General features: G+C 40.2%; 1 protein-coding gene across 5 annotated transcripts in view; it reads right to left on the reverse strand.

The window, feature by feature from the left end:
* Positions 1–24,752, reverse strand: part of ZRANB3 (zinc finger RANBP2-type containing 3) — a 184,756-nt gene that overhangs the window by 129,261 nt on the left and 30,743 nt on the right. For 4 of the 5 annotated variants that reach the window (XM_043525050.1, XM_043525049.1, XM_043525048.1 and 1 more), the window contains exons 3-6: positions 18,188–18,206; positions 9,439–9,617; positions 4,892–5,123; positions 1,530–1,615 (exon numbers count right to left, since the gene is read on the reverse strand). In XM_043525050.1, coding sequence (XP_043380985.1) covers positions 1,530–1,615; positions 4,892–5,123; positions 9,439–9,617; positions 18,188–18,206 — 516 coding nt within the window. The remainder of the gene's footprint in view (positions 1–1,529; positions 1,616–4,891; positions 5,124–9,438; positions 9,618–18,187; positions 18,207–24,752) is intronic. The other variant, XM_043525051.1, reaches the window with a different exon arrangement.

The raw sequence follows: 24,752 nt of genomic DNA on the forward strand, positions 1-24,752 counted from the left end.
ACTGTGATATCCATAAGTATCAAAGTCAACAGCTGTACCACTGACGGTTCTGGAGTCAATGGTATGGTACTGGGATCCTCTCACCTCAGTACCAGGGAGACACAAGTTGACGGTCCAGCTCTACCCCAGGTATCTGAGTCTTGTGGACACTGTGAGCCTATTTTTGCCACAAATAGGGAATGAACATCTTCGATTTTGGATGCCTCTGATCCATTTTATGGATCCTTTCATGAGGGACCTTGGGAGATGATGGATTGACTCTTCCCCTTCTCAGGGAAGAATCAGAATTCAGAGACTATTGGCAACTACCACAGAGGTAGAGAATGCCTGAGGAAGGCTGGCCAATGATCCAAAGAGGGTCCTGGTGCCAAGACACCTCATAGCCTGTTCTATCACACGCTGTTTCAGGTAAAGATCTCTAGATACCTGTGTTCTCTTTTTAAAAGAATGACAGATATTACAGAAAAGTGTAATATATTACTTACTGTGCTTAACTAAAGGAAATGTGTGGGGGACAGTGCTGGGGACCCCACAAAACAGGCAGTGCTTGAAACCCAGGGAATGCTGCATAACCTACGGTGTTGAGAATCACAACATTATAAAACTAACTAAACTAACAACTACATTAAACTACAGGCACTAGTTGCTACTATTTACAGTAGTGAAATCTCAGCAACAAACTGTGATACAAAGAGAAAACCGTGAGGAGAAAACCCCTCAAAGGGACGACTAAGGTAATTGACAATAAGAAAAAAATGAGGGAGGACTGGGGTGGACTCGCCCTTATATAGCCTTGGGGGGGCCATGAGGAGGCACAGGACACATGTGCCACCCCAACGAGTACTGCTGTGAGAAAATAGTCTCCATCTCCAGTACAGTAGGCACGAACATGCCAAGTAGAATACATGTCTACAACCACTCAAAGAAGAATATTGTTGACTTTTTTCCTGCCTATTTGCATTTTTAATTCTTCTAACACACTGGCTAACAGTTTGACCAAATTGGCATCATCAGGACTTACATTTTATATATAAAAAAATCCAATAAGTGCGAAAATATCTAATGAGAAAACAGTCTAGGTCTGTCCAAAGCAATAATTTACAAACAGCAGCAGCAGCTTGCTGGTCCCTATGACTTTCACAGAACACAAGAAAGAACAGTGCAATCCTCCCTCTGCCTTTCACGGCATCTCACATCTGCAGTGCTCCTTAGCAGTGCTTAATTTGTAATGAAAGAGATGCCAGGGCTCAAGCAATTTTTTTATATTCATAACTCATGCAGCAAGCCCGGAGATGCAGGGGCTATGAATTGCCAAGTCTAGAAGTGCCGGGCTCAGCCCTGACACAAATTAAGCACTGCCCATTAGCCTCCCTTGCCTATAGGCTCTAGGCTGTTTCTGAACGTATAGCTGCAGCATGGCAACCAACCTATTACAGTATGTTTTACTTTTAATTATTTTCTTATTAGGATTTCTCATTTATCACAACATAAAAAACAAGATGTTAACAGAGAAATAAAAAGGCAAGTACCTGACATGAGCATTGCAGTATTTTTTTGCATATTCATTCCAGGTTCCAAATCTTCTTGGAAAAAGTGCCTCAATCTGCATGAAAAGCTGTAAACAAAGACACCAATATAAATAATAAAATGTGAGGGGTCCATACCATACAAATGATCTTTAAACACATTTTTCTCCATACACTTAGCTCCACCAAAACTATTTAAAAATAATCTTCATTTAATAAATCATTTGTCTGTCTCTATTTTCTACAGGCTACATTACATAAATACAAAACTTGAAACAAATAAATAACCCATTATTAGGAATTTTATGTCCCCCTAGGAGAGAACATCTGTGGAAAGACCTTGAAGGGGAGTTTATGGGTGGCATATCAGTAACCTGAAAAAATGTAACTGATGGCCTCACAGAGACAAGGGCGGGGGAGGGGAGAGAAATAATCCAAGATATTCAGTATCAGAAGCTGGGCCCACTCTTCCTAACCCTTTGCCAGGGAAATAAGGATGAAGCTAGAAATGATGTCCTTTCAGTGCTTGGAACATTATTTATTAAATGTAATTAACCTATTAGCCAGATTAGTTTTTGCTGCATTTCAGATTAGATATGTTATGCATACTGTTTGGTATTTTTGCCTGAGCAGGAATTTCTTTATTTAGACTGGGAATTTCATGCACATCATATCCCAGAAAAGTGGAACAATGGAACAACTTTCAATCTCTAAAAGGAGGTAATGAAGAAAGGGGGTGTGGAGACCATCCAGGATTCTCTGTCAGAAGTATCCACTCAAACTGTGTTACTTTCGAGGCCCTCCAGGTGCACAGGAAGTACCCTCTGAGACATTGTAGGTATGACTACACTTCCAGCTGAGTGTACAATTCCCAGCTCAAGGAAACATACTCAAATGGCTCTGAATGAGCTAGCTGTCTAAAAATAGAGTGTAGCTATGGCAGCATGAGTGGCAGGCGAGGCTAGCCAACTGAAACAATGGGTATGTACTCAGGTCAGCTAGCACCTAACCGAGGCTGCCAAGGCTACACTGTATTTTTAGCACATTAGCATGATCAGAGCTAGCATGAGTATGTTTCCTTGAGCTGGGAATCACCTGCAGCTCGAAGTATAGGCATTCCCTCAGTTTAAGGGGCATAAGACAAAATTTATGCACAGCCCTCCAGCAATCCCATTTACTCTGCTGCCCCCTCAAATCCTCTCAGATCACCTGTATTATTTCAGTGTTTCCAAGCCCACACATGATTTGTCCTGATCCCGCACCAGGAATTAGACACCTCTCAGTGTCTTTTCCTTTCCCCAAAGGCTTATTTCAAGACAGCAGGTGGAAGAGATGCTACTGTTTTGGGCCAGATTTTACACAGTTTCTAGGCCAGGAGCATTTTACCCTTATTTACCTGCTACACATCAACAATGCAATGCATTTCTGCCACATCTTCAGAGGATTTCACAGCAAAATATTTTACTCCTCGGGGAATTACGTGCCACTGCGGTTCAGCAGAAAAATGCCCCCCCCGGAGACTCTCTTTGCTTCCTTGCAGAAAATGGTTTATGTGGGGAAGCAAAGAGAAGCTGCACCAGTGCTCACTCACCCCACCCCAGCAGCTCAGATGTATCTGTTCAGACAGCTGCGAGAGAGGTAAATCATTGGGGGCAGGGAGGTCTGGGGATGTCCCAGCTGCCCAGGGATGTTAGTCCCAGCTGGGCCGGGTGTGGGGAAGGAGGAGGACGGAGACAGAGTTTACCCTTCCCTGCACAGAGCAGCCAGGGCTGGGTCAGATCAAACCCCAGAAACTTCTCCTGGCTGCAGGGGAAAGGGGGAGGGCGGGGGCGGGCTTTGTGGGGAAGTGTCTGGGGGCAGGTGTGATGAAGCTCAGTGGGGGAGTTTGGGTGTAGGGGGCTCCGGATGCACAGGGGTTGAACGGACAGGGGGAGCAGCTCCCTGTACAGTTCCCCCTCTCCACACCCGGAACCTCCCCCAAGAGAGCCCCTCCCCCCCCACACCCAGAACCTCCTCACTGAGCCCCCAAACCTCTATCCTGCTAAGATTCACCCCTGCATCAGGAGCCTCCCACACCGAGACTCCCACCTCACCAAGCCCCACTCCCCCAGCCCCCTCCCATTGAGCCCTAACAATCTTCACCTGGACACCCCTGCAGAGTCCCATTCCCCCTGCACCCAAACCCCACATCTAGCCCCTGTGCATCTAGATTCCCCCTGCACTCAGACCCCCGCAAGAAACTGCCTGCACCCCGACTGCGCCACACAGAACCTTGGTATTCTTGGGGGAATTCTGCACCAAAACATTAAAAATTTTAAAATTATGCACATTTCTGCATATTTTATTTGTCAAAATAACAGAAACACAACAATATAACCACACCATTTTAAATTATTTTGGTAATTTATTTCAAAATATTTGTTAGTAAATAACTGAAAATGGTGTGATTATATAGTGTTATTTTGACAAATAAAATATGCAGAATTCTGCAGAATTTTTAAATACTGTGCACAGAATTCATTTTTTGATGCAGAATTTTTCATTTTTTTGCACTGAATTCCCTCAGGAATATTATATAATGTAGTTTTTACAACAGGGATAATTTGCTTATTTGCCTCCCAGCCACTGGCATCCTACTTCTTCTTCGGCCAATAGTTAAGACAAACAAGTTTGTTTACATTTACGGGAAATAATGCTGCCCTAGTAGATACTGTTCTGATCCCATTGGTAATGTTGAAGACATGGGACTTGAATCATACTATTTGCTGCTACCCTAGATCAGAATTCTTGATGGGCAATTGTATTAATACTTTTGTGTCATGATCTGAGAAATTTCAGGGATTCATAGAGCTTTTTTCCCAGTTTTTATTAGAGCATTCCCAACACTAAATAATGTTCGGTGAAAATATTAAGTAAAAATGATCATACCTACTTGATTTTCACACGCTGGGAAGATAAATCAATTATTGAGAACTTGTTAACTGAATAAAAACCATTATTTCACACTGAATTCAAGATGAATCAACTAATCTTATCAAATATTGGTATTAGTTAAGCACAGAAATTATATATAAATAGATTAGTTTTCCTTGAAAGGCTACTCTCTGGTGTCATCCTTCTGACTGTTGATATGCTTGAAACAGTAAGTACAAAAATACAAATATATTTTATAAAATCCCAATATAACCAACACAAAATTAAGAAACCTCTTCTGGTTTCGGATACTCATATTTCATATTGTAATAAGTGCATGAAGTAACAGAATGTCCCAGTGCATGTAACTGTATACATCTACAGGCTTTATAAAATGATATACTTCATAAATGAACCATCATCCCTTTAAAAAAGAACAATACTTTTAATACCTCTTCAGGTCTTCCTAGAGCAGGAGTTCCAGTAAGAAGAATTGCTCGTGCAGCATTCTGCACAATTGGCAATAAAATCTTGCTGCGGGTTGCATTCCTGGATTTCATATAGTGAGACTCATCAACCAAAACTATCTTAAAGTTTTGTTTGTACAAAGTGTCTACTAAAGTCTGTGCATCTGTAGCTAGTAGGCCATAACCCAAAACTGTCACTTTGCTGGTCGATATTCTCCTAGAAAAGAAAATCCAGGGGTTTGGTTATTCATTTATCATAACAGGACTAACTCACAAAGGAAGAAAGAAAAGTGAATACGCTGAAAAAGTGTTACAGAAACAATCTCCATTAAGAAAGCGTGCATGAGGCCAAATACAACTGCTATACCTATTGGTTTAAATGTCAAAATTCTCTAATATCAACTGTTCAAGCATCTGCAACATTGGCAAACTACACACAAAAGTACTGTAAACACTTCACATTCCCAGAACAGATATATTACACATAACATTATACACTGATGCATGAGAATGGATCAAGGATGTCAATGACTGAATCACAAGCTCCCAATGTACTTCTGATGAATTCAGTACACCCCAAACATGTGGGTAGCTACATACAAACTTGATGCTAAGATAACTATTTGACTGGCAAGATATGCTACAACTGCAGGCAGCTACTTAAAGTTAATTAAGACGAGATTGGTGAAGCACACACAGAAACTTTATGACTGTTAGTTAATATGGACAAATATAATTGACATCACAGAAAAATCTATACATCTAAGATAAATATAATAAAGTGGTTTCCTGCACTGTTCATACTTACAGTCTTACATTGTACATACTTACAACCTTATGGAGACCATTAGAAACAAAGATGGAAAAAACAGTCAGTGGAGCACACCAAAAGAGGAGATGACAGTTTTGGGAGTCGCTTACTCTGTCATTCTCAATTTCCCAACTAGGCATAGGTTTCACAACCTTTTATACACCTTTTTCATTCCATCCACATATATCTGGAACCAAATCTGATCAAGTCTCAGCCCCCTATTCATATCTGGTATTGTGGGAGAGGGTTATGATTGTTCATATGTGGTATTCTGATTTAGCATAATTACATTTCTGACAGTTAACCATTTGCATCAGTCCATTTCCCAATAATTTTAATATGTTAGTGTGGTTAGTTCTTATTCCAAAAAGTCCCTAAGATGTGTTGTGATAACTGGGCCTTCAAATTTACTCTAATTATGAGCTCAACTGTAAAAAGTAAGTGAAAGTTCATAAGATGTCACAATAACCTATGTCACAAATGCTAAGGTGAAAAGGTAAAAAAGGGAGACAGAAAGATTGAATTAGTCCAAACAAAAAGGCTTACTAATATAACTCAACGACTGTGTTAAGAACATGCTTAGCAAACAAGAAAAGTGGGGAGCCAGAAATCAATGAACCAAAATTGATGCATCAGAAACTAGGCCTAACTGGTGGACAAAATAATGAGGGGATGGGATATTCTGTCTACCACTCCCTTTGTGGGTCCTTAAAGAAAGACTTTGGGGAGGAAAAACTGGCTACTGGAGTGAGCTTCACCATCATGGCTGCCACCCCCAGCATCTCCTGGGACCCCCTGAGCCTTTGTCATCTTGATCCTGAGAGATGTCCTGACCAGACCAGACCAGAGAGAGGGACCCAGATGATATCACCACCTCTGCTGGCTCCAACTGAACCCCAGGCACAGCTGGGATGAAACAGAATTGGACTTCAACAACAGCAGCGACAAAAGCAGCTTCAGCCCATCTCAATTAACTTCTTCTCTTTTAGCCCCAAAGGACAGTTATTACCGTCTTTGATACCATCTAAGAGACTGTCAAACAAGGGAGGTTTTCCTTCTAAAAACTCTCTCCAGCTAAATGGAATGGGAACAAGGGATGTTGTTAAAATGAAAGTAATATGTAATACTTTACGTTTCAAATGGGTTAACTGTTTTTCTTTTTTAATCTTTAATAAAAGGTTAAGAAGATTTTTAATGATATATTTGCTATGGTATTAAAGCAAGCTGAAGTGTCTATATACCAAACCCCGAAACTTGTTTATCACTGTTTAATGTTGGACAGTGACTGGGTTATATTAACCACCTAAAGTAACACAACAACTGTGACAAAGTTCCTCCTCTGCCTTGGTGGGTCCTGTGCTTATCGGTGGATTTGCTCACCTCAGAGGTTCACAGCAGCCCTCAGTTTGGCCACTTTTGTGGCTCAAATCTGCCATTCACTCAGTTAGCCTCATCACTGGCCAGTATGGGGAAAGGAAGAAGAACAATCCCCGCAGTCTCTGCTGATCCACCTAGTGGATCGGGGAACAGGCCAGAGACCTTCCCCTCTGGTGGAAGCCATAGTCCAGTTCAACTCCTCCGGTATCAAGTAGGGAGTTGGAGGGATGGAGGGAACCCAGGCCCGCCCTCTACTCCGGGTTCCAGCCCAGGGCCCTATGGATTGCCGCTGTCTACAGTGGCTCCTGTAACAGCTGTGTGACAGCTACAACTCCCTGGGCTACTTCCCCATGATCTCCTTCCAACACTTTCTTTATTCTCACCACAGAACCTTCCTCCTGATGTCTGATAATGCTTGTACTTCTCAGTCTCCCAGTAGTATGCTTTCTCACTTTCAGCTTCTTGTGCCTCTTGCTCCCAGCTCCTCGCATGTGCACCACAAATTGAAGTGAGCTCCTTTTTAAACCCAGGTGCCCTGATTAGCCTGCCTTAATTGATTCTAGCAGCTTTTTGATTGGCTGCAGGTGTTCTAATGAGCCTGTCTGCCTTAATTGTTTCCAGAAAGTTCCTGATTGTTCTGGAACCTTCCCTGTTACCTTACCTAGAGGAAAGGGACATATTTAACCTGGGGCTAATATATCTGCCTTCTATCACTCTCCGGTAGCCATCTGGCCCGACCCTGTCACACCACCTAAATTAATACAACAGATGCTACCATCTGTTTGCTTGTGGTTCACCTGGCTACCATAAGATGCATTATTAAACTATTACAAAATACATATTAATAAGTTTTATAACCTTAGGCGAAGAACGTATAATTTCAGAACCTTTGGTCATGCACATGCTAACTTCCACCACACCTCACTCTAAGCCTTTAGCAGTTAAAACCTACAGCAAAGCTTATTTTTAATAAATATATTTTGGCTCTTTTACTTGCTATTACAGCTTCAATAATGTCCATTATTATTTCCATAAGCGTATTTAAGAAATAGATTACATTTTACTCAAAACTATAGACTCTCCAAGTTCAGATCAAGGGTCAACAGCATCCTGAACTTTGAGATGTGACTTAGTGCAAAAACTAAGCTGGGTTTGACCTATTTTGGTCAAGAGTTGGGAGACAGATGAGGCATGGTTTGAGTTGAACATGGTATCTTCAACCTGAACTTCAAGATAGGCTTGGTTTGAACTTCACCCTCAGAATTGATGCTCTGATTTATCCCTGAACTAGAGTCTGATAAAGGCACATGCAGTGATTAGTTATTCCTGTGCTAGCCTCTAGCCAATCCACAACCTAGGAGCTGGTTTAGAGACTCTATAAGTCTCAAAAGAGAAACAGCAGCTCAGTCTGCCCGATGCCATTTTATGGCTTGGCACTGTTCCCTGCCTGATAGCAGCGACAGACTCCACCGCCCTCAGCCCACTCCAGCCCTGTTCCCAGCCCTACGCTTGCTTTGTTCTGAATGTGCGCTTGAATCCTTATTCTGGTTCCAACCTTTGGCTCTGATTCCTGGCCTGGCTGCCACCATGTTGACTACTAGGCCAGACCCTCCACATCTTGGTTTCTGATAGATACTAAGCACCAACAAGGCATTGCAATGAAGCACAGAGTGCTTCAACGCCTTTGCAAATGAAATAGCTCAACTCAGAGTCAAAGCACAGCTTTTGAGACCATTCTTGCTGATCTCAGTTGATTGTCAGTGTCAACTGTCTCTTAACATCGAATGGTAATTTTTTTCCCGGCACTTTCAAATATTTCCAGGCTATTTTTATGTTGGAGTTATTTGGTCATCGCAGGGAAGGGTACAAATGTTTTGAATAATTCCAAGTGGACTCTACCTGCAGTAGATGTCTCTATGAGTAGTCAAGTCATTTGCTGGCATTCCTCAGACATCAGCAAGAGCAATTTTCCTTGTCCAAGAAAGACATTTTATAAGTCCATCCAGACATTACTGTAAATCACTATGTTGGTTTTGAGATTAAAAACTGGCTTAAACTGAAAATCTTGGCCTAAATTTTAAAATCACTCTTCTGAGATAAGGAAGCATTATAGCTTGCATTTAATGGCGAAACTAAAAGTTAAGAAGTTAAGTTTCTTTCTTTAGGTCACATGAGAATTCTGGTATAGCCTGAAATAAAACCCATGTTGCCTAACTCCGAGTCTTGTGCACAAGACCATCATTTGCTTTTCTAGATGTTGGGCTGTGTGAATTTAATTTAATTTGCAGGTGTTCACTGAACAAATCGCAACAGACTTTTGTGGAGAATAAGAAACTTCACTCACCCAATGTCAGTTTTGTTCTGAATGATGCTGATATCATCTGGACAGAGTTCTGGAATCCATTTTTCCATCTCATCAATCCAAGGGTACTTCAGAGATGAAGGGACTACTATTAAGAGAGGCCATTCCTTTTTATAGTAGTAGGAAATGGCAATTGCTTGGATTGTCTTCCCCAGTCCCATCTAAGAAAGACACACAGAAAAAGTAAAGGCATTATCTGCATTTGAAAGGTGAGCATAACCTGTACGCCTTTCAAAAGAGCCCAAAGTAGATGGGTTAAAAAAAAATTGAGGGAGAGAAGACCAGTAGAAGGGAGAAATGAGTAGAAGGGGCAAGCTAATGTGTTGTGGAAAGAAGCTGCAAAGCATGGTTTTCAATTAAATTCAAAATAAACTGGTCAAAAGTTCTTGGGGCCTGATCCAAAGCCCATTAAAACTGATAGAAATGCTCCAATTGACTTCAGTAGGCTTTGGAGCAAGCACATAATGAATGTAGTAGGGGCGGGGAGGCCAAAAATCTTCACCTCCTTGAGCTCCCAAAGGCCCACAGAAAATACATTCAGCCATTGGACAATTCTTTCAGATGTTTAACTTCAACTTATAGCAATCTTTTTTCTACTAAATTATACTCAAATTGTATCGGATTATTTTACATGGAATAGTATCCAGTTTGTATGCAGATAAAGAGTCAATTTAAAAAAACTGTAAAAATTATAAGATGTAATGTGAAGGAAAAAAGTTTTATGATCAAACTATATTTAAGAGAAATGAATTTAAGAGAGTTTACAAAATACATTTTCAAATTTGATAATTTTTTGCATCAAACAAGTAGAAATATGCATTTCTTGCATACATTTTAGATTAACAGTATAACTGTCTGGGCTTTTATTTAGATTTATTTATCCCATCAATACCCTAGAACTTTACAAAAACATTTTAAAGTGACCATTTAAAAATCTCCTTTGACTAGCTGGCTATGAAAATGTACTCCCATTTTGTAGATCACAATACATCTTTCTAGATGATGAACTGATTTATGGCTCAGCAAGTAATTCTGTGAAAACAAAATTCCAACCTTGGCACTGCAGTTAATGAGAACTGTATCTTTCTGTAGCAGCTCTGTAATACGAGTTTGGGGCAATGCCTCTGGAGTTCACAAGAAACTTCTTATTAATTCTGGAGTAATGTCAGAAAAGGGAAAGGAGTACTTGTGGCACCTTAGAGACTAACCAATTTATTTGAGCATAAGCTTTCGTGAGCTACAGCTCGCTTCATCGGATGCTGTAGCTCACGAAAGCTTATGCTCAAATAAATTGGTTAGTCTCTAAGGTGCCACAAGTACTCCTTTTCTTTTTGCGAATACAGACTAACACAGCTGTTACTCTGAAACCTGTCAGAAAAGGGAGAATTATATGTCTTTAATTCAATTTGTTGAAGTCCTTCCTCTTCTGTCATCCCACAAAGGAACAGTCCATAATAGCAAGCATTTTAGCTCCACCTACTGGAAGCAAGATCACAAAGAGCAGACTGCAAACTCCCAGAGGGTATATAAACCCAGCCTCCATACCTCATAGCCCAGAGTCAAGGAAGAAGTAGAGAATATTCCAAATTAAGAAACTGTAAGAAAAAGAGAGGAATACAGGATTGAAGAACAGAAAGATAAAGTTACCACTAAGTAATGTTCCTTTCTCAAATGTCCTGTCTTCTCCCACAAAAAAAAAACCCCACAAAAAAACCAGTTCAAAAACAACAAGCTGAAGTACTGTAGTGAAGTGGGCTTACTTGATGAGCCTAGCACAACCTCCTTTGGTCAGGAGCCATTAAGAGAGGGTGAGGTACGTAACAGAGGGATGGATCCATCAGATGATGATTGATGAAGGAGTGAAGAGAGGATCAAGTGCTATATTCCTCATGATATCATCTGAGCCCTAACTTCCCAGAAGGGAGCCCATATCACTTTTATAATGGCCCCAGTCATTTAGAGAAGGTTTTCTTGCTTGCTAGTATGCCTTACAAATATAGCCCTTAATTCAATGGAAGAAGGTGGTTTTAGTGGCCTACAATCCTCTTTTAGGATCCTAGAAATAAGTTCTTAGGCCATCAGTATTTTTGAGTGTAAGTCAAATATAATGTGAAACCTCTTCTGGAGGAGAAACACTAATTGGTAACGATGATAAGCATACTCAACATTTTATTAACATGAAATTATTGTTTTTTTGACAGAAGTTACAGAGGTAAATGTAATGCCAGATAAACTTAAACATAAGGAGAATCAACACTGAAAATTCAGTCTTGACATAGCAAGCCAACAAAATAGCAAGTGTTACTTTCATCAACAGAGGCTGAGAGGTACCATTCCTATACCACAGATTCAAAAAGAGGCCAATATAACTCTAGGTAGGTAACCTTTGATAGGGTGGAAAGCTGAAGGCTCAATGTTTGGGCCTTTAATGAAAAAGCACAAAAAGCATGGCAATATAAGGATAAGAATCCCTCTCAAATGGGCCACCAACATTGGAGATAATAATAATAAATAATAATACCACCACCTATTTGTCATATAGTACTTTACATCAGTAGATCTCAAAGTACATTACAAAGGAGGTAAGAGATGGCAGATATGAACTCTTAAGGTCTTGAATTTAAGACTCCTGTTAAAAATGCCAACATATCTGAATATTCCTAGAAGGAACAACTAAGGCTGGGAACCTACCCTTCAGATTCCTGATAAGATCTTTTGAACTACTAAAGAAGAGGCTGGCCCCAAATAATTTTGCTTGGATTTCCCATGGAGTCTAGTGCATTCTGGAACAAGACTTTGGAAACTTAATCAGTGCTGTGTGAATACTCACAGTAAAGACATGATCAGCTCAGATATGTATCTCAGTATAGTATCTTAGTGACTTCATTTAAGGAGATCTCAATAACTAGTCAACACAGTTAAGGCTCCACCCCAGGCACCACTGGGAGATCTCATAGCAATGACACTAAGATGTAGACAAATCTACTGACATTGGGAAGAAAAAAAAAAAGAATTGGTGGTGGTAGGCCCTTTAGAAAGAAAAGATTAAATTTTTAGAGAGAGGTGTATATAGATACACCACCCCACCGCCACAAATATTGAGAGGCCTAAGGCAACAGTACACTGGATGTTAATTTGGAATGCAATATGGTAGCAAAAATGGAATGAAATTTGGAGTTACATATATAGACACAGAAAAGGGAGATGATAATCCCTCACTTCCAATTCTGGTAATATTACAAATGGAATAACCACATTATTTCTGGGCACCTCAACACTAGAAAGATATGAACAAGCAGAAGAGAAAATAGAGAGGAGCAACAGAAGGGACTGGCACATCTGAGGGACTGACTTATGAGGAAAGTTTATAATATCCATAGTAGGGCTTGGCCAAATGACAATTAAGAGGGCAGAGGAATGTTATAATCTTTTACAAGTATTTGAAGGATGAAGATACTTAACACTTACAAAGCATTTTTCATCTTAAACACTGGACAAAAGTTTAAAATCAATCCTCAATACTTATGTGATGTACAGAAGTTTTATAACCCTTATTTTATGCACGGGAAAACTGAACAAGAGAGGGTAGCCCATGGAATATAATATAACTAGGAAAATCAGGATGAGATATGCAATAAACAATTAATAAATAAATTAGACTGAACATCAGGAAACATTTTCTATTGATAAGAATTACTTTGCTATGGAATAGTCTTCAAATGTAAATGATGGGAGTACCATTTCTTGAGTTATTTAAAAATTAATTAGACAAATCACTTGAGAGTATACTGTTGGGAACATTCCTACATTAGCAGACAGACATGGTTCTTTGGAGTTGATATTTGATATGAAAAATAGTTATTGGATAAAATATGTATTTATGCCATTTTCTGCAATGAAAATATTTCTGAAATAGGTTATAGACAAGAAGAATGGTTTAAGTGGTTTGATGAAAATCCACAACAAAAATATGTAATGCAGACAACTGATTGGTGTAAAATCCTACCAAAAAGCTAAGAATACATTTTTTTGGACTGGAGTCCATTTGGGAGCTTGTGGAAATGAAAAGGCTGCATGGGAACAATGAAGATATTTTAATGGGAAAGCACTTTCTTCAGTTATCAATGGGGCCCTACCAAATTCACGGTCCATTTTGGTCAATTTCACGGTCATAGGATTTTAAAAATTGTAAAATGTCCTAATTTCAGCTATTTAAATCTGAAATTTCACGGTGCTGTAGTTGTAGGAGTCCTGACCCAAAAAGAAGTTCTGGAGGGGTCGCAAGGTTATTGTAGGGCGGGTGGGGGGAGTGCTTGCTATACTGCTACCCTTACTTCTGCACTGCCTTCAGAGCTGGGCAGCTGGAGAGTGGTGGCTGCTGGCTGGGAGCCCTGCTCTGAAGGCAGAGCCGCTGCCAGCAGCAGTGCAGAAGTAAGGATGGCATGGTATGGTATTGCCATCCTTACTTCTGTGCTGCTGCCTGCAGAGCTGCGCCCTCAGTCAGCAGCTGGGACTCTCCAGCTGTCCAGTTCTGAAGACAGCAGCGCAGAAGTAAGGGTGGCATGGTATGGTATTCCCACCCTTACGTCTCCACTGCTGCTGGCAGGGCACTGCCTTCAGAGCTGGGCGCCCGGCTAACAGCCGCCTCTCTCTGGCTGCCCAGCTCTGAAAGCAGTGCAGAAGTAAGGGTGGCAATACCGCAACCCTCTAAAATAACCTTGCGACCCCCCCTTGCAACTCCATTTTGGGTCAGGCCTCCCAATTTGAGAAAAGCTGGTCTCCCCCATGAAATCTGTATAGTGTAGGGTAAAAGCACAAAAGACCAGATTTCACGGTCCATGACGTGTTTTTCATGGCCATGAATTTGGCAGGGCCCTAGTTATCAATGTAGATTTTTCAGCACTGACCGTAAAAGTAGAACAATAGCTAATCACAGTGCTTTCAGATTGCAAATCTTTCTAGGCAGGAATATTTTTGGTATCTAACTTTCTACACTATTTCAATTTATGGATAATACAAATGGATAATAATTCTCTATTAAATGAAGTACTGAATGCACAATTTATGAAGTGTGTACCCAAGATGAAAAATTAATAGTAGTGTTAATTATAAACATTAGTATATTTTAACCAACTGAAGTAGATGGAAATTAAAATTAAATTAATAAGGAATATTATAAACATTTTATCCATATGAAGAACAGTACAACAACTGAAATACAGAACTATGATTCAGTTCATTATAACTACAGGATAATTAAGACAAATCACAGATAATCTCCTCATTGCAATTTTGAGTTAGTAATCATTTTATTTACAGTAGATGGTGCACATAATCTTAAATAGGCTGAGCACCCCAAAAGAAGTCAATAAAAAGATAAATTCAGAGGAGGTGAGCGAGTCAACTGGTTCACAGCCTAAAGAAGAAAATCATCACTGAGAGATAAAATACTGAGCTACAGGTAAAGAAGAAACTGATATGTTTAAAATAATATAGCAACTTCAAAATATATTTCTTAAAATGGTTCCTTCTTGAGTTTTTATCGACCAGTAGTACTTAATTCAACATGCCAAAAAAAACAAAACAAACCAAAAACCACACACAAGCCTCAAACCACTTTTTAACCTGGAAGACTAGTTTCTATAGACTCTGATTCATGCATCTTGAATTCTAAATGGTTTTGGACCTGGTTATCGGATCGCCTTTTCCCGGAAAACAAGGTTGCAGTTGAGATTAGTAGAAGTGCTTGAGCTGGAGCTCCCTCAATATAAAGGAGGAGGAGCTGTTGAGAGGAAACTCACTCTGCGAAGTACATTCTGGACCCAAAAGGCCACAGAACCCTATGGGCCCCTGACTCACTTTGCCTTGACGCTATATGGTACTTTGATTACACAGCACAGTCAAAGGTACCATGCTGTATCATACAAAGAATTTACATTTCCCTAAGAAGTCAAAGAATCATTGTTTCATTCTCTGAGAATCATGTATTACTTTATTAAGTACACTTGCGCTGTTGCATTGCATAGATTCACATTTGCAACTATCTGTTTAAAACAGGTTTCAGAGTAGCAGCCGTGTTAGTCTGTATCCGCAAAAAGAAAAGGAGGACTTGTGGCACCTTAGAGACGAACAAATTTATTTGAGCGTTAGCCTTCGTGAGCTACTGCTCACTTCATCGGATGCATTCAATGGAAAATACAGTGGGGAGAGTTATATACACAGAGAACATGAAACAATGGGTGTTACCATACACACTGTAACGAGAGTGATCATGGGTAGCATATAGAATACCCATGGTCAGAGTTCCAGGGGTGTGTCTGTGCGGATTTGTTCTTCTGCTTTTTCAGGGAGTTTCTTGACTACACCATTTGCTCAAGAAACTCCCTGAAAAAGCACAAGAACAAATCTGCACAGACACACCCCTGGAACCCTGACCAGAGGTATTCTATCTGCTACCCAAGATCCATAAATCTGGAAATCCTGGACACCCATCATCTCAGGCATTGGCACCCTGACAGCAGGATTGTCTGGCTATGTAGACTCCCTCCTCAGGACCTACGCTACCAGCACTCCCAGCTATCTTCGACACACCACTGACTTCCTGAGGAAACTACAATCCATCGGTGATCTTCCTGAAAACACCATCCTAGCCACTATGGATGTAGAAGCCCTCTACACCAACATTCCACATAAAGATGGACTACAAGCCGTCAGAAACAGTATCCCGGATAATGTCACGGCAAACCTGGTGGCTGAACTTTGTGACTTTGTCCTCACCCATAACTATTTCACATTTGGGGACAATGTATACCTTCAAATCAGCAGCACTGCCATGGGTACCTGCATGGCCCCACAGTATGCCAACATTTTTATGGCTGACTTAGAACAACGCTTCCTCAGCTCTCGTCCCCTAATGCCCCTACTCTACTTGCGCTACATTGATGACATCTTCATCATCTGGACCCATGGAAAAGAAGCCCTTGAGGAATTCCACCATGATTTCAACAATTTCCGTCCCACCATCAATCTCAGCCTGGACCAGTCCACACAAGAGATCCACATCCTGGACACTACAGTGTTAATAAGCGATGGTCACATAAACACCACCCTATACTGGAAACCTACTGACCACTATGCCTACCTACATGCCTCCAGCTTTCATCCAGAGCACACCACACGATCCATTGTCTACAGCCAAGCTCTATGATACAACCGCATTTGCTCCAACCCCTCAGACAGAGACAAACACCTACAAGATCTCTATCAAGCATTCTTACAACTACAGTACCCACCTGCTGAAGTGAAGAAACAGATTGACAGAGCCAGAAGAGTACCCAGAAGTTACCTACTACAGGACAGGTCCAACAAAGAAAATAACAGAACACCACTAGCCATCACCTTCTGCCCCCAACTAAAACCTCTCCAACGCATCGTCAAGGATCTACAACCTATCCTGAAGGACGACCCATCACTCTCACAGATCTTGGGAGACAGGCCAGTCCTTGCTTACAGACAGCCCCCCAACCTGAAGCAAATACTCACCAGCAACCACACACCACACAACAGAACCACTAACCCAGGAACCTATCCTTGCAACAAAGCCCGTTGCCAACTGTGTCCACATATCTATTCAGGGGACACCATCATAGGGCCTAATCACATCAGCCACACTATCAGAGGCTCGTTCACCTGCACATCTACCAATGTGATATATGCCATCATGTGCCAGCAATGCCCCTCTGCCATGTACATTGGTCAAACTGGACAGTCTCTACATAAAAGAATAAATGGACACAAATCAGACGTCAAGAATTATAACATTCAAAAACCAGTTGGAGAAGACTTCAATCTCTTTGGTCACTCGATTACAGACCTAAAAGTGGCAATTCTTCAACAAAAAAACTTCAAAAACAGACTCCAACGAGGGACTGCTGAATTGGAATTAATTTGCAAACTGAATACAATTAACTTAGGATTGAATAAAGACTGGGAGTGGAGGGGTCATTACACAAAGTAAAACTATTTCCCCATGTTTATTCCACACCCCCACCCCCCACCTCCGCTGTTCCTCAGACGTTCTTGTCAACTGCTGGAAATGGGCCACCTTGATTATCACTACAAAAAGGTTCCCTCCTCCCGCTCTCTTGCTGGTAATAGCTCACCTTAAGCGATCACTCTCATTACAGTGTGTATGGTAACACCCATTGTTTCATGTTCTCTATGTATATAAATCTCCCCACTATATTTTCCACTGAATGCATCTGATGAAGTGAGCTGTAGCTTACGAAAGCTTACGCTCAAATAAATTTGTTAGTCTCTAAGGTGCCACAAGTCCTCCTTTTCTTTTTGTTTAAAACAGGTGTCACTTCAGTTTAAGATTGTTTATTTGTGGCTTAAAAATAGCAATCTACACAGTGACAGAATTCTTAAAACTACTGCATAAGTAAAGTTAATATTTTAAGGATTTTTCAGGAGAGGAGCTTTAACATCCATAATAAGCAATTAAAATTGATCTTTAAAAACAAGTTGTTCAAATCTGCTTTTAAACCAGGCAGTCACAATCTCAACTTTCACTTCCTTACTTAGATAGCTTCATTGAATCTAATGAGCATTATAATAATGCCTCTCTCATTCTTAGCCCACCCCGCCCCTTCCCCCAAAAAAGAGACATTCTTAACAAAGTCAACAGTAATATAAATGATATTAGATAGGAAGATGGAAAATAACTTACCTCATCAGCTATCATACACCTAGATGCAAAAAAGGGAAATGTTTCAGTAAATGCAACAGATAAAATAATTAAAATTGCATTTATCTACAGATTCATTTTAATGATTAAAAACACAGACTAATAGCTTGATAGATTAAGAACAAAAGCTAGTTTTATTGTCATCTGCATTATGATTGAAACTCACCAGAAATAGATTGAATGCTGTTATAAATACTACCAGAATGTTAATTCTTCTAAAAACATATTTATGATAGAGTTTAGAACAAGGTATTAAATCAGGTCCAATCTAGCATTACATTAAATGTGATATCCATCTACATGTTCAACAGAAGCTTTGTATCTTCTATTGTACCGTTTTTCACAGAGGATGAAGCAATGTTCTCCACCCCTTCAGCTACATATTATATATCTAGCTGTCAGAAAAATCAGATAGCTGTGAATAGGAGTAATTACTTGTTCTGAAGTTTCCTCCAGCCACTTTTACAGTTGAAACAGAAATTGACTTCTACTTTCATCTTCCATAAACAAATCTTATCTTTATACATGTTATAATGTATATCAACTGGAATTTTTCCATTTCAGAATTTATCCGTCTAGTGTTATTCTCAGTAAGACCAGTACTAGCTTCCAGATTGCAGTGAGAAACAGTACATCCTACAATATTTGTTCGGAATATATGCATGTTGTTGCAATCCCAGGTTGTGTGTGATAGTACACAGCAATTTCAGATTTTGAGACATATAGTACAAAATAATGAATGATAAAATTACAGCTATTTCATATTGCTCTCAATTGACACATTGGCCAATGTCCTTAACTGCCTCTACCCATCATGTTTGACAGAGATGTCTGATGTTAGTTACTTCACTACACTGATTGTTTGTTTGCTTATAATATTAAATGATATGCTACTATTAGGACTGTGTCCATATATAATTTAGATACCTGTCTTGGAATGTCCACTCCCTATGTGCCTGCCAAGCATGGGGGGACTAAGATAACTAAATTCTGCAAAATTAAATTTCATTTAACAAGTAAAAATAAGTCACGGAGGCAGAGATAACTTTCAGATGTGATGAAATACAGCTGCATCTTTTCAAGACTGGAGACAGATTGCCCCAGCATCTCTGTGGATTCTCAGGGTTTTTCCAAGCCACAGAATGAAATTAACACTGGTCAGTTTCACAGTTCACTACTGTGAACCATGTTTGAAAATAAACAAGAATTCTATCAGTTTCACATGGTTGTTGTAAAATACTATGAGCAGTTGCAAAGGAAGGCACTGGAGCTGAAACAAAGGCTAAGGAGGACTCTTTACTTTCTTAGTTTACTTAGGGCTTGCCTACACTTAAAATGCTACAGTTCAGACACTACCTACCCTGATGAGAGGGATTCTCCCATCTGCACAGGTAATCCACCTCCCCAAGAGGTGGTAGCTAGGTCAATGGAAGAATTCTTCCGTGGACCTTGCACTATCTACATGGAGACTAAGGTCAGTTTAACAATGCCGACCAGGGGTATGGATTTTTCATACCCCTGACTAATGCAGTTAAACTGATCTAATTTTCTAGTGTAGAACAGGCCTTAGGTTCTCTCACAACAGCTAACAGGAGGGGGAGAGTGTCCTGGAAACTATCCCCTCCCTCCATCTTCATAATAAAATTCCAGGATTGTCACTCTGTCTGTGTGTCACTCTGAAACCCAAAATGTCTGCTGAGTCAGTGTGAAGCAATGGAAATAGCTACAAGCATGGGTGAGAGTTCTTGTTATTTAGAATATCACCAGGTTCAATATTCACTGGAATTTGTGGTCTGTTACCACCCAATTTTTAAGTTCTCAGCCATTTTCAACTTTTTTACACTTTACGAATTACACCTGTGTGACAAGTATGGGTTTTCATCTTGTATATGTGTAATAATCAGGAGACTGGTTTCAGAGGGGTAGCCATGTTAGTCTGTATCAGTAAAAACAACGAGGAGTCCTTGTGGCACCTTAGAGACTAACCAATTTATTTGGGCATAAGCTTTTGTGGGATATAACCCACTTCATCAGATGCAGGTGGAAAATACAGTAAGCAGGTATAAATATACGGCACAGGAAAAGATGGGAGTTGCCTTACCAAGTGGGGGGTCAGTGCTAATGAGGCCAATTCAGTTAGGGTGGAGGTAGCCCATTCCCAACAGTTGAAAAGAAGGGGTGAATATCAACAGAGGGAAAATTACTTTTGTAGTGCTAACAAGGCCAATTCAATCAAAGTGGATGCGGCCCATTCCCAACAGTTGACAAGAAGGTGTGAGTATCAACAGAGGGAAAAATTATTTTTTGTAGTGACCCAGCCACTCCCAATCTTTATTCAGGCCTAATTTGATGGTGTCAAGTTTGCAAATTAATACCAGTTCTGCAGTTTCTCGCTGAAGTCTGTTTTTGAAGTTTTGTTGTTGAAGAATGGCGACTTAAGTCTGTTATTGAGTGTCCAGAGAGACTGAAGTGCTCTCTTACTGATTTTTGAATGTTACAATTCTTGATGTCTGATTTGTGTCCACTTATTCTTTTGCATAGAGACTGTCTGCTCTGCCAATGTACATGGCAGAGGGGCATTGCTGGCACATGATGGCATATATCACATTGGTAGATGTGGAGGTGAACGAGCCCTTGATGGTGTGGCTGATGTGGTTGGGTCCTATAATGGTGTCACTTGAATAGATACACAGACAGAGTTGGCAATGGGTTTGTTGCAGGGGCTGGTCAGGAGACTCTCTACACAAAGGAGAAGAGACAAACTTTCTGTCCTGCAGAAGCACTCAAGGTGGTGGAGCTTTCAATTTATCGAAACACCTCTGCACCACAGATCAGTCTGAAAGATGAAGCCCCCAAGCAGGCTCTGCAGCAACATCCTGGTATAAAGATCAGCACACTCTGAATTCCTAGAAGCTATTAGGATTAGGGATGTAAAATATTAAGCAGTTAAACGATTACCCGGTAAACATCAGTCTTACTGTTAACCCACCCTAACCATTAACCCACAGCCCCGTGCCAGCTGGCCAGAGCAGCCCCAGCCCCATTCTCTTTAATCAGTTAACCAGTTAAATGACAATTTTAATTGTTTAAATGGTTAACTTTTTAAAGAATATTTACATCCCTAATTAGGATTGACACAATAGTTGCACCTGGACCTCAGTGGTGAGGCCTCTGACCTTTGGGCTTTTGTTATCTGACAATTAGATTTGGTTGTCCAACTAATATATAGTTAGTAAATTTTTCAGGCACTGTGTGTAATTTTAGGGTTTTTAAAAGTGAACTGAACCACACACCCCAGAAATTCCAAGTAGCATGCTAATGATACTCACATGGGTCATTGGCAGAGCTGGAACCTAGTGCCAAGCTACTCCCTAGGCCCCCTTTGTCCCAGCTGTTCTTCCCTCTGCATTTCAACTGTGCAGCTCCCTCCTCCATGCTGCCTGGTTGAACACTGAGGGCACAGGAGAGACAGGCTGCCTGCTCGCAGGTCTGGTGCCTGATTCCAGACTGACTCAAAGCAGCAATTGCAGGGAAAGTTTTGTACAGCATCCGGCAGCCCTAGGCTGTAGCATGCCCAATGGAGACAGACTCTTTGGGGAATTTAACTGCCAATCTCTAGCAAGTCTGTACTGAGCATGTGTAAACTGTGATTTTTTCAAAGGGTTATAATTGAGCCAAATTGGTCAGATTTTCATGGCAATGGCAAAAGGCATATTATCTCTGATGCAAAGGCTACTCTTCTGTAAAATGTAAGCCACTGTTCCAACTCCTGGGGGTGCTAGAGATTTCCAAAGAAAAAACTGACACTTTTTTTTTTTTTTAAACCATGAGGAAAACATACTTTTCCCTCGCCTTGCTCTCAGAAATGGCTAAAACCATGTTGGATGAAAACCTTCCCCCTCTTACCCCCCCATCCTCAAAATCAATCAAACAGCTAGAAGACACCCCATCTGGAAAATTTCAGCCTGAACAGTTAAAGGTTGTCAGAGTTGTATGTAATTGAAAACAATCGTATAATGGGAACTGTTGGGTAACATTAATAGGTGGCGCTGTTAACCCCGCTTATAATGCATATACACACAAAACTTGTTGATAGATTATAAACCAAAGTTTCAATTCAGTTCCTGGTTCCATTTCTCATAAATGATATTTTCCAGTAACTGATGCCTACACACTGGTAAATGCGTGTCTAATACTTGATATCAAGTTTTAGAAAGTTTACGTTTTCTAAGGAAATCTCCCATATTACTACACTCTCCTGATTTGGAACTCAGGAGTATTAATTAAGAGGGTACTGATTCTATACAAAGATGTGTATCCACTCGGGTTGCCAACTCTGACTGAAGCTATTCCGGGAGATATTTTTTTCCCCAACATGACGTAATGTCATTTTCTTTAAATATCCTATTAAAACCTCCTGGGTTGCTTTCAATAGTCACCAGGAGATCAATGCCAATTCTGGGAGACTCCAGGCCAATCATGGACAATTGGCAACCCTAGTAGCCACACTATTTTTTTATTTTTGTGTTTCATATTTGAATGTAATACTCAGGGCTTGTCTACACAGTATTGGTAAAATGTACTAGAGCACTTTACAAATCACACCTCTCTAACAGCCCCACATAAACTCTGCTGGCATGCTTTAAAATGGTACCTAGTTTGTGTTAAAGGCCAGCAAGATCTATACGGGGTAGTTATAGCATCTTCCAAAGCACACCCCTCTAATGCACTTTGCCAGTTCAGACAAGCCCTCAGAAGGATTTTTGAATATTCTTCATGTGCACATATCATAAGCAATCTTGAGGCTCAGAATGAATGTTGAATGCACTATTGAGAAATATGCACATTCTATACTATGATATTGAAACCCTCTTTTTAAAATGCAAACCTAGTCTTAAGTGTCAGGTAAAAATAAGAAAGGTACTCCTTGAGGGAACTGGCATCAGAAGCACATTCTTTCTGCACATGAAACAGTCACCATTCTACCTTTAAACGATTAATGATCCTGGCAGTCCCACTGACTTACAAGTTTCTTTAATGCACAATAAGATGCACCCTGCCAATGTAGAATTCATCTCCATTACTTTTCTTAGAGCCATCAACAGAAATATATTGTCTAAGCAATGTTTAAAGATTTTTCATGTTGAGCAAACAATATACCAGTCATAGCTTTGGAAAAAATTTGATTTTAACTGCTGGACATGTCTACAGGCCTTAAAGATTTTTCATTTTATACATTAAATATAGAGTAACAAAAACTGAGGCGAGGAGAGAATCTTTTGTTTTAATAGAAGTTCACTGTCTGCCCAATAGTGTGTTTAATATGCACTTAGAAAGCATGTTTATTTGCTTGTCAGCTAATACACAGTTCTATGTTAACATCAGTTCAGTTTTCATTCACTTAAAAATTAGTGATTAATGTTGTCGATGTCATATTGATTGTTAACTGCTTGGACTGAAGTTTATGTAGTTTGACCATAGGATTTATAAAGTAAATCTTCATTTTAATAACTTCTTTCCAAAATTGCTTCTGTACATTAATCATCCATTTATAAGACCAGTACACACATTCTAATTAATTCTCATGCTGCGGCAGTCTCTGTTGGGCAACTCTGATTTTTTTTTTTTTTTTTATACTGACTACATGGATTCAGAAAATGAGAAAAACAATTAGTTGCCGAACAAACATGCATTCTGAAACAACTAGCCATTTCAAAAATAATTTAAAGCAGGCCTTCTCACCTTTTTTCTTTTTGAGGCCCCAGTCAACATGCTATAAAAACCTCCATGACCCACGTGTGACACAACAACTGTTTTTTCTGCATATTTTGCCAGGGCCAGCATTATGGGGTAGCAAACAGGGCAATTGCCTGGGGCCCCACACCACACGGGGCCCCCATGAAGCTACATTGCTCATGCTTCGACTTCAACCCTGGATGATGGGCCCCAGGGCTTCAGACCTATGCAGTGGGGCTTTGGCTTTCCGCTCTGGGCCCCAGCAAGTCTAATGCTGGGCCTGCTTGATGGACCCCCTGAAGCCTGCTTGCAGCCCCTCAGGGGGTCCCAGATAAAGGATTCAACCCCAATACACTGTTCATTGTTCCACAATCAAAATTTTAAATTTGTGCACAGCTAATATAGCAACAACAGTTTGAGATCTCTAGATCTGAGAACTGATTTTGTCCAGTAGAGTCTGGGACAAGGAAAGTTAAGCCATGCTGTGGAAGTCATGTATACTGAATGCTTTGTACTGAAACTCTTCCAATTTATGATCACTTGGAGTGATATTTGAAAATATAGCCACTCACCTGTCATTGTAGACTGAATATATAGAATTCATAAGACACACAAATCATAGCTTTATGACTTAAAGACCTCTATTTAGTATTACATAATCTTTTTAAAGGGAAATCTCTGTTTAAGCTAAAAGCTTTCACTTCACTATCTCCTATGTTAATGTATTCAGACTAGCTGCCAACACTAGAATCAAAATTTCATGCTAAATAGGAGAAACAGATCTTCAGATACATGGGAAGGTACAAATCTG

This window comes from Chelonia mydas, chromosome 11 (assembly GCF_015237465.2).
Source record: "Chelonia mydas isolate rCheMyd1 chromosome 11, rCheMyd1.pri.v2, whole genome shotgun sequence".
In the NCBI taxonomy this organism is placed as follows: domain Eukaryota; kingdom Metazoa; phylum Chordata; order Testudines; family Cheloniidae; genus Chelonia; species Chelonia mydas.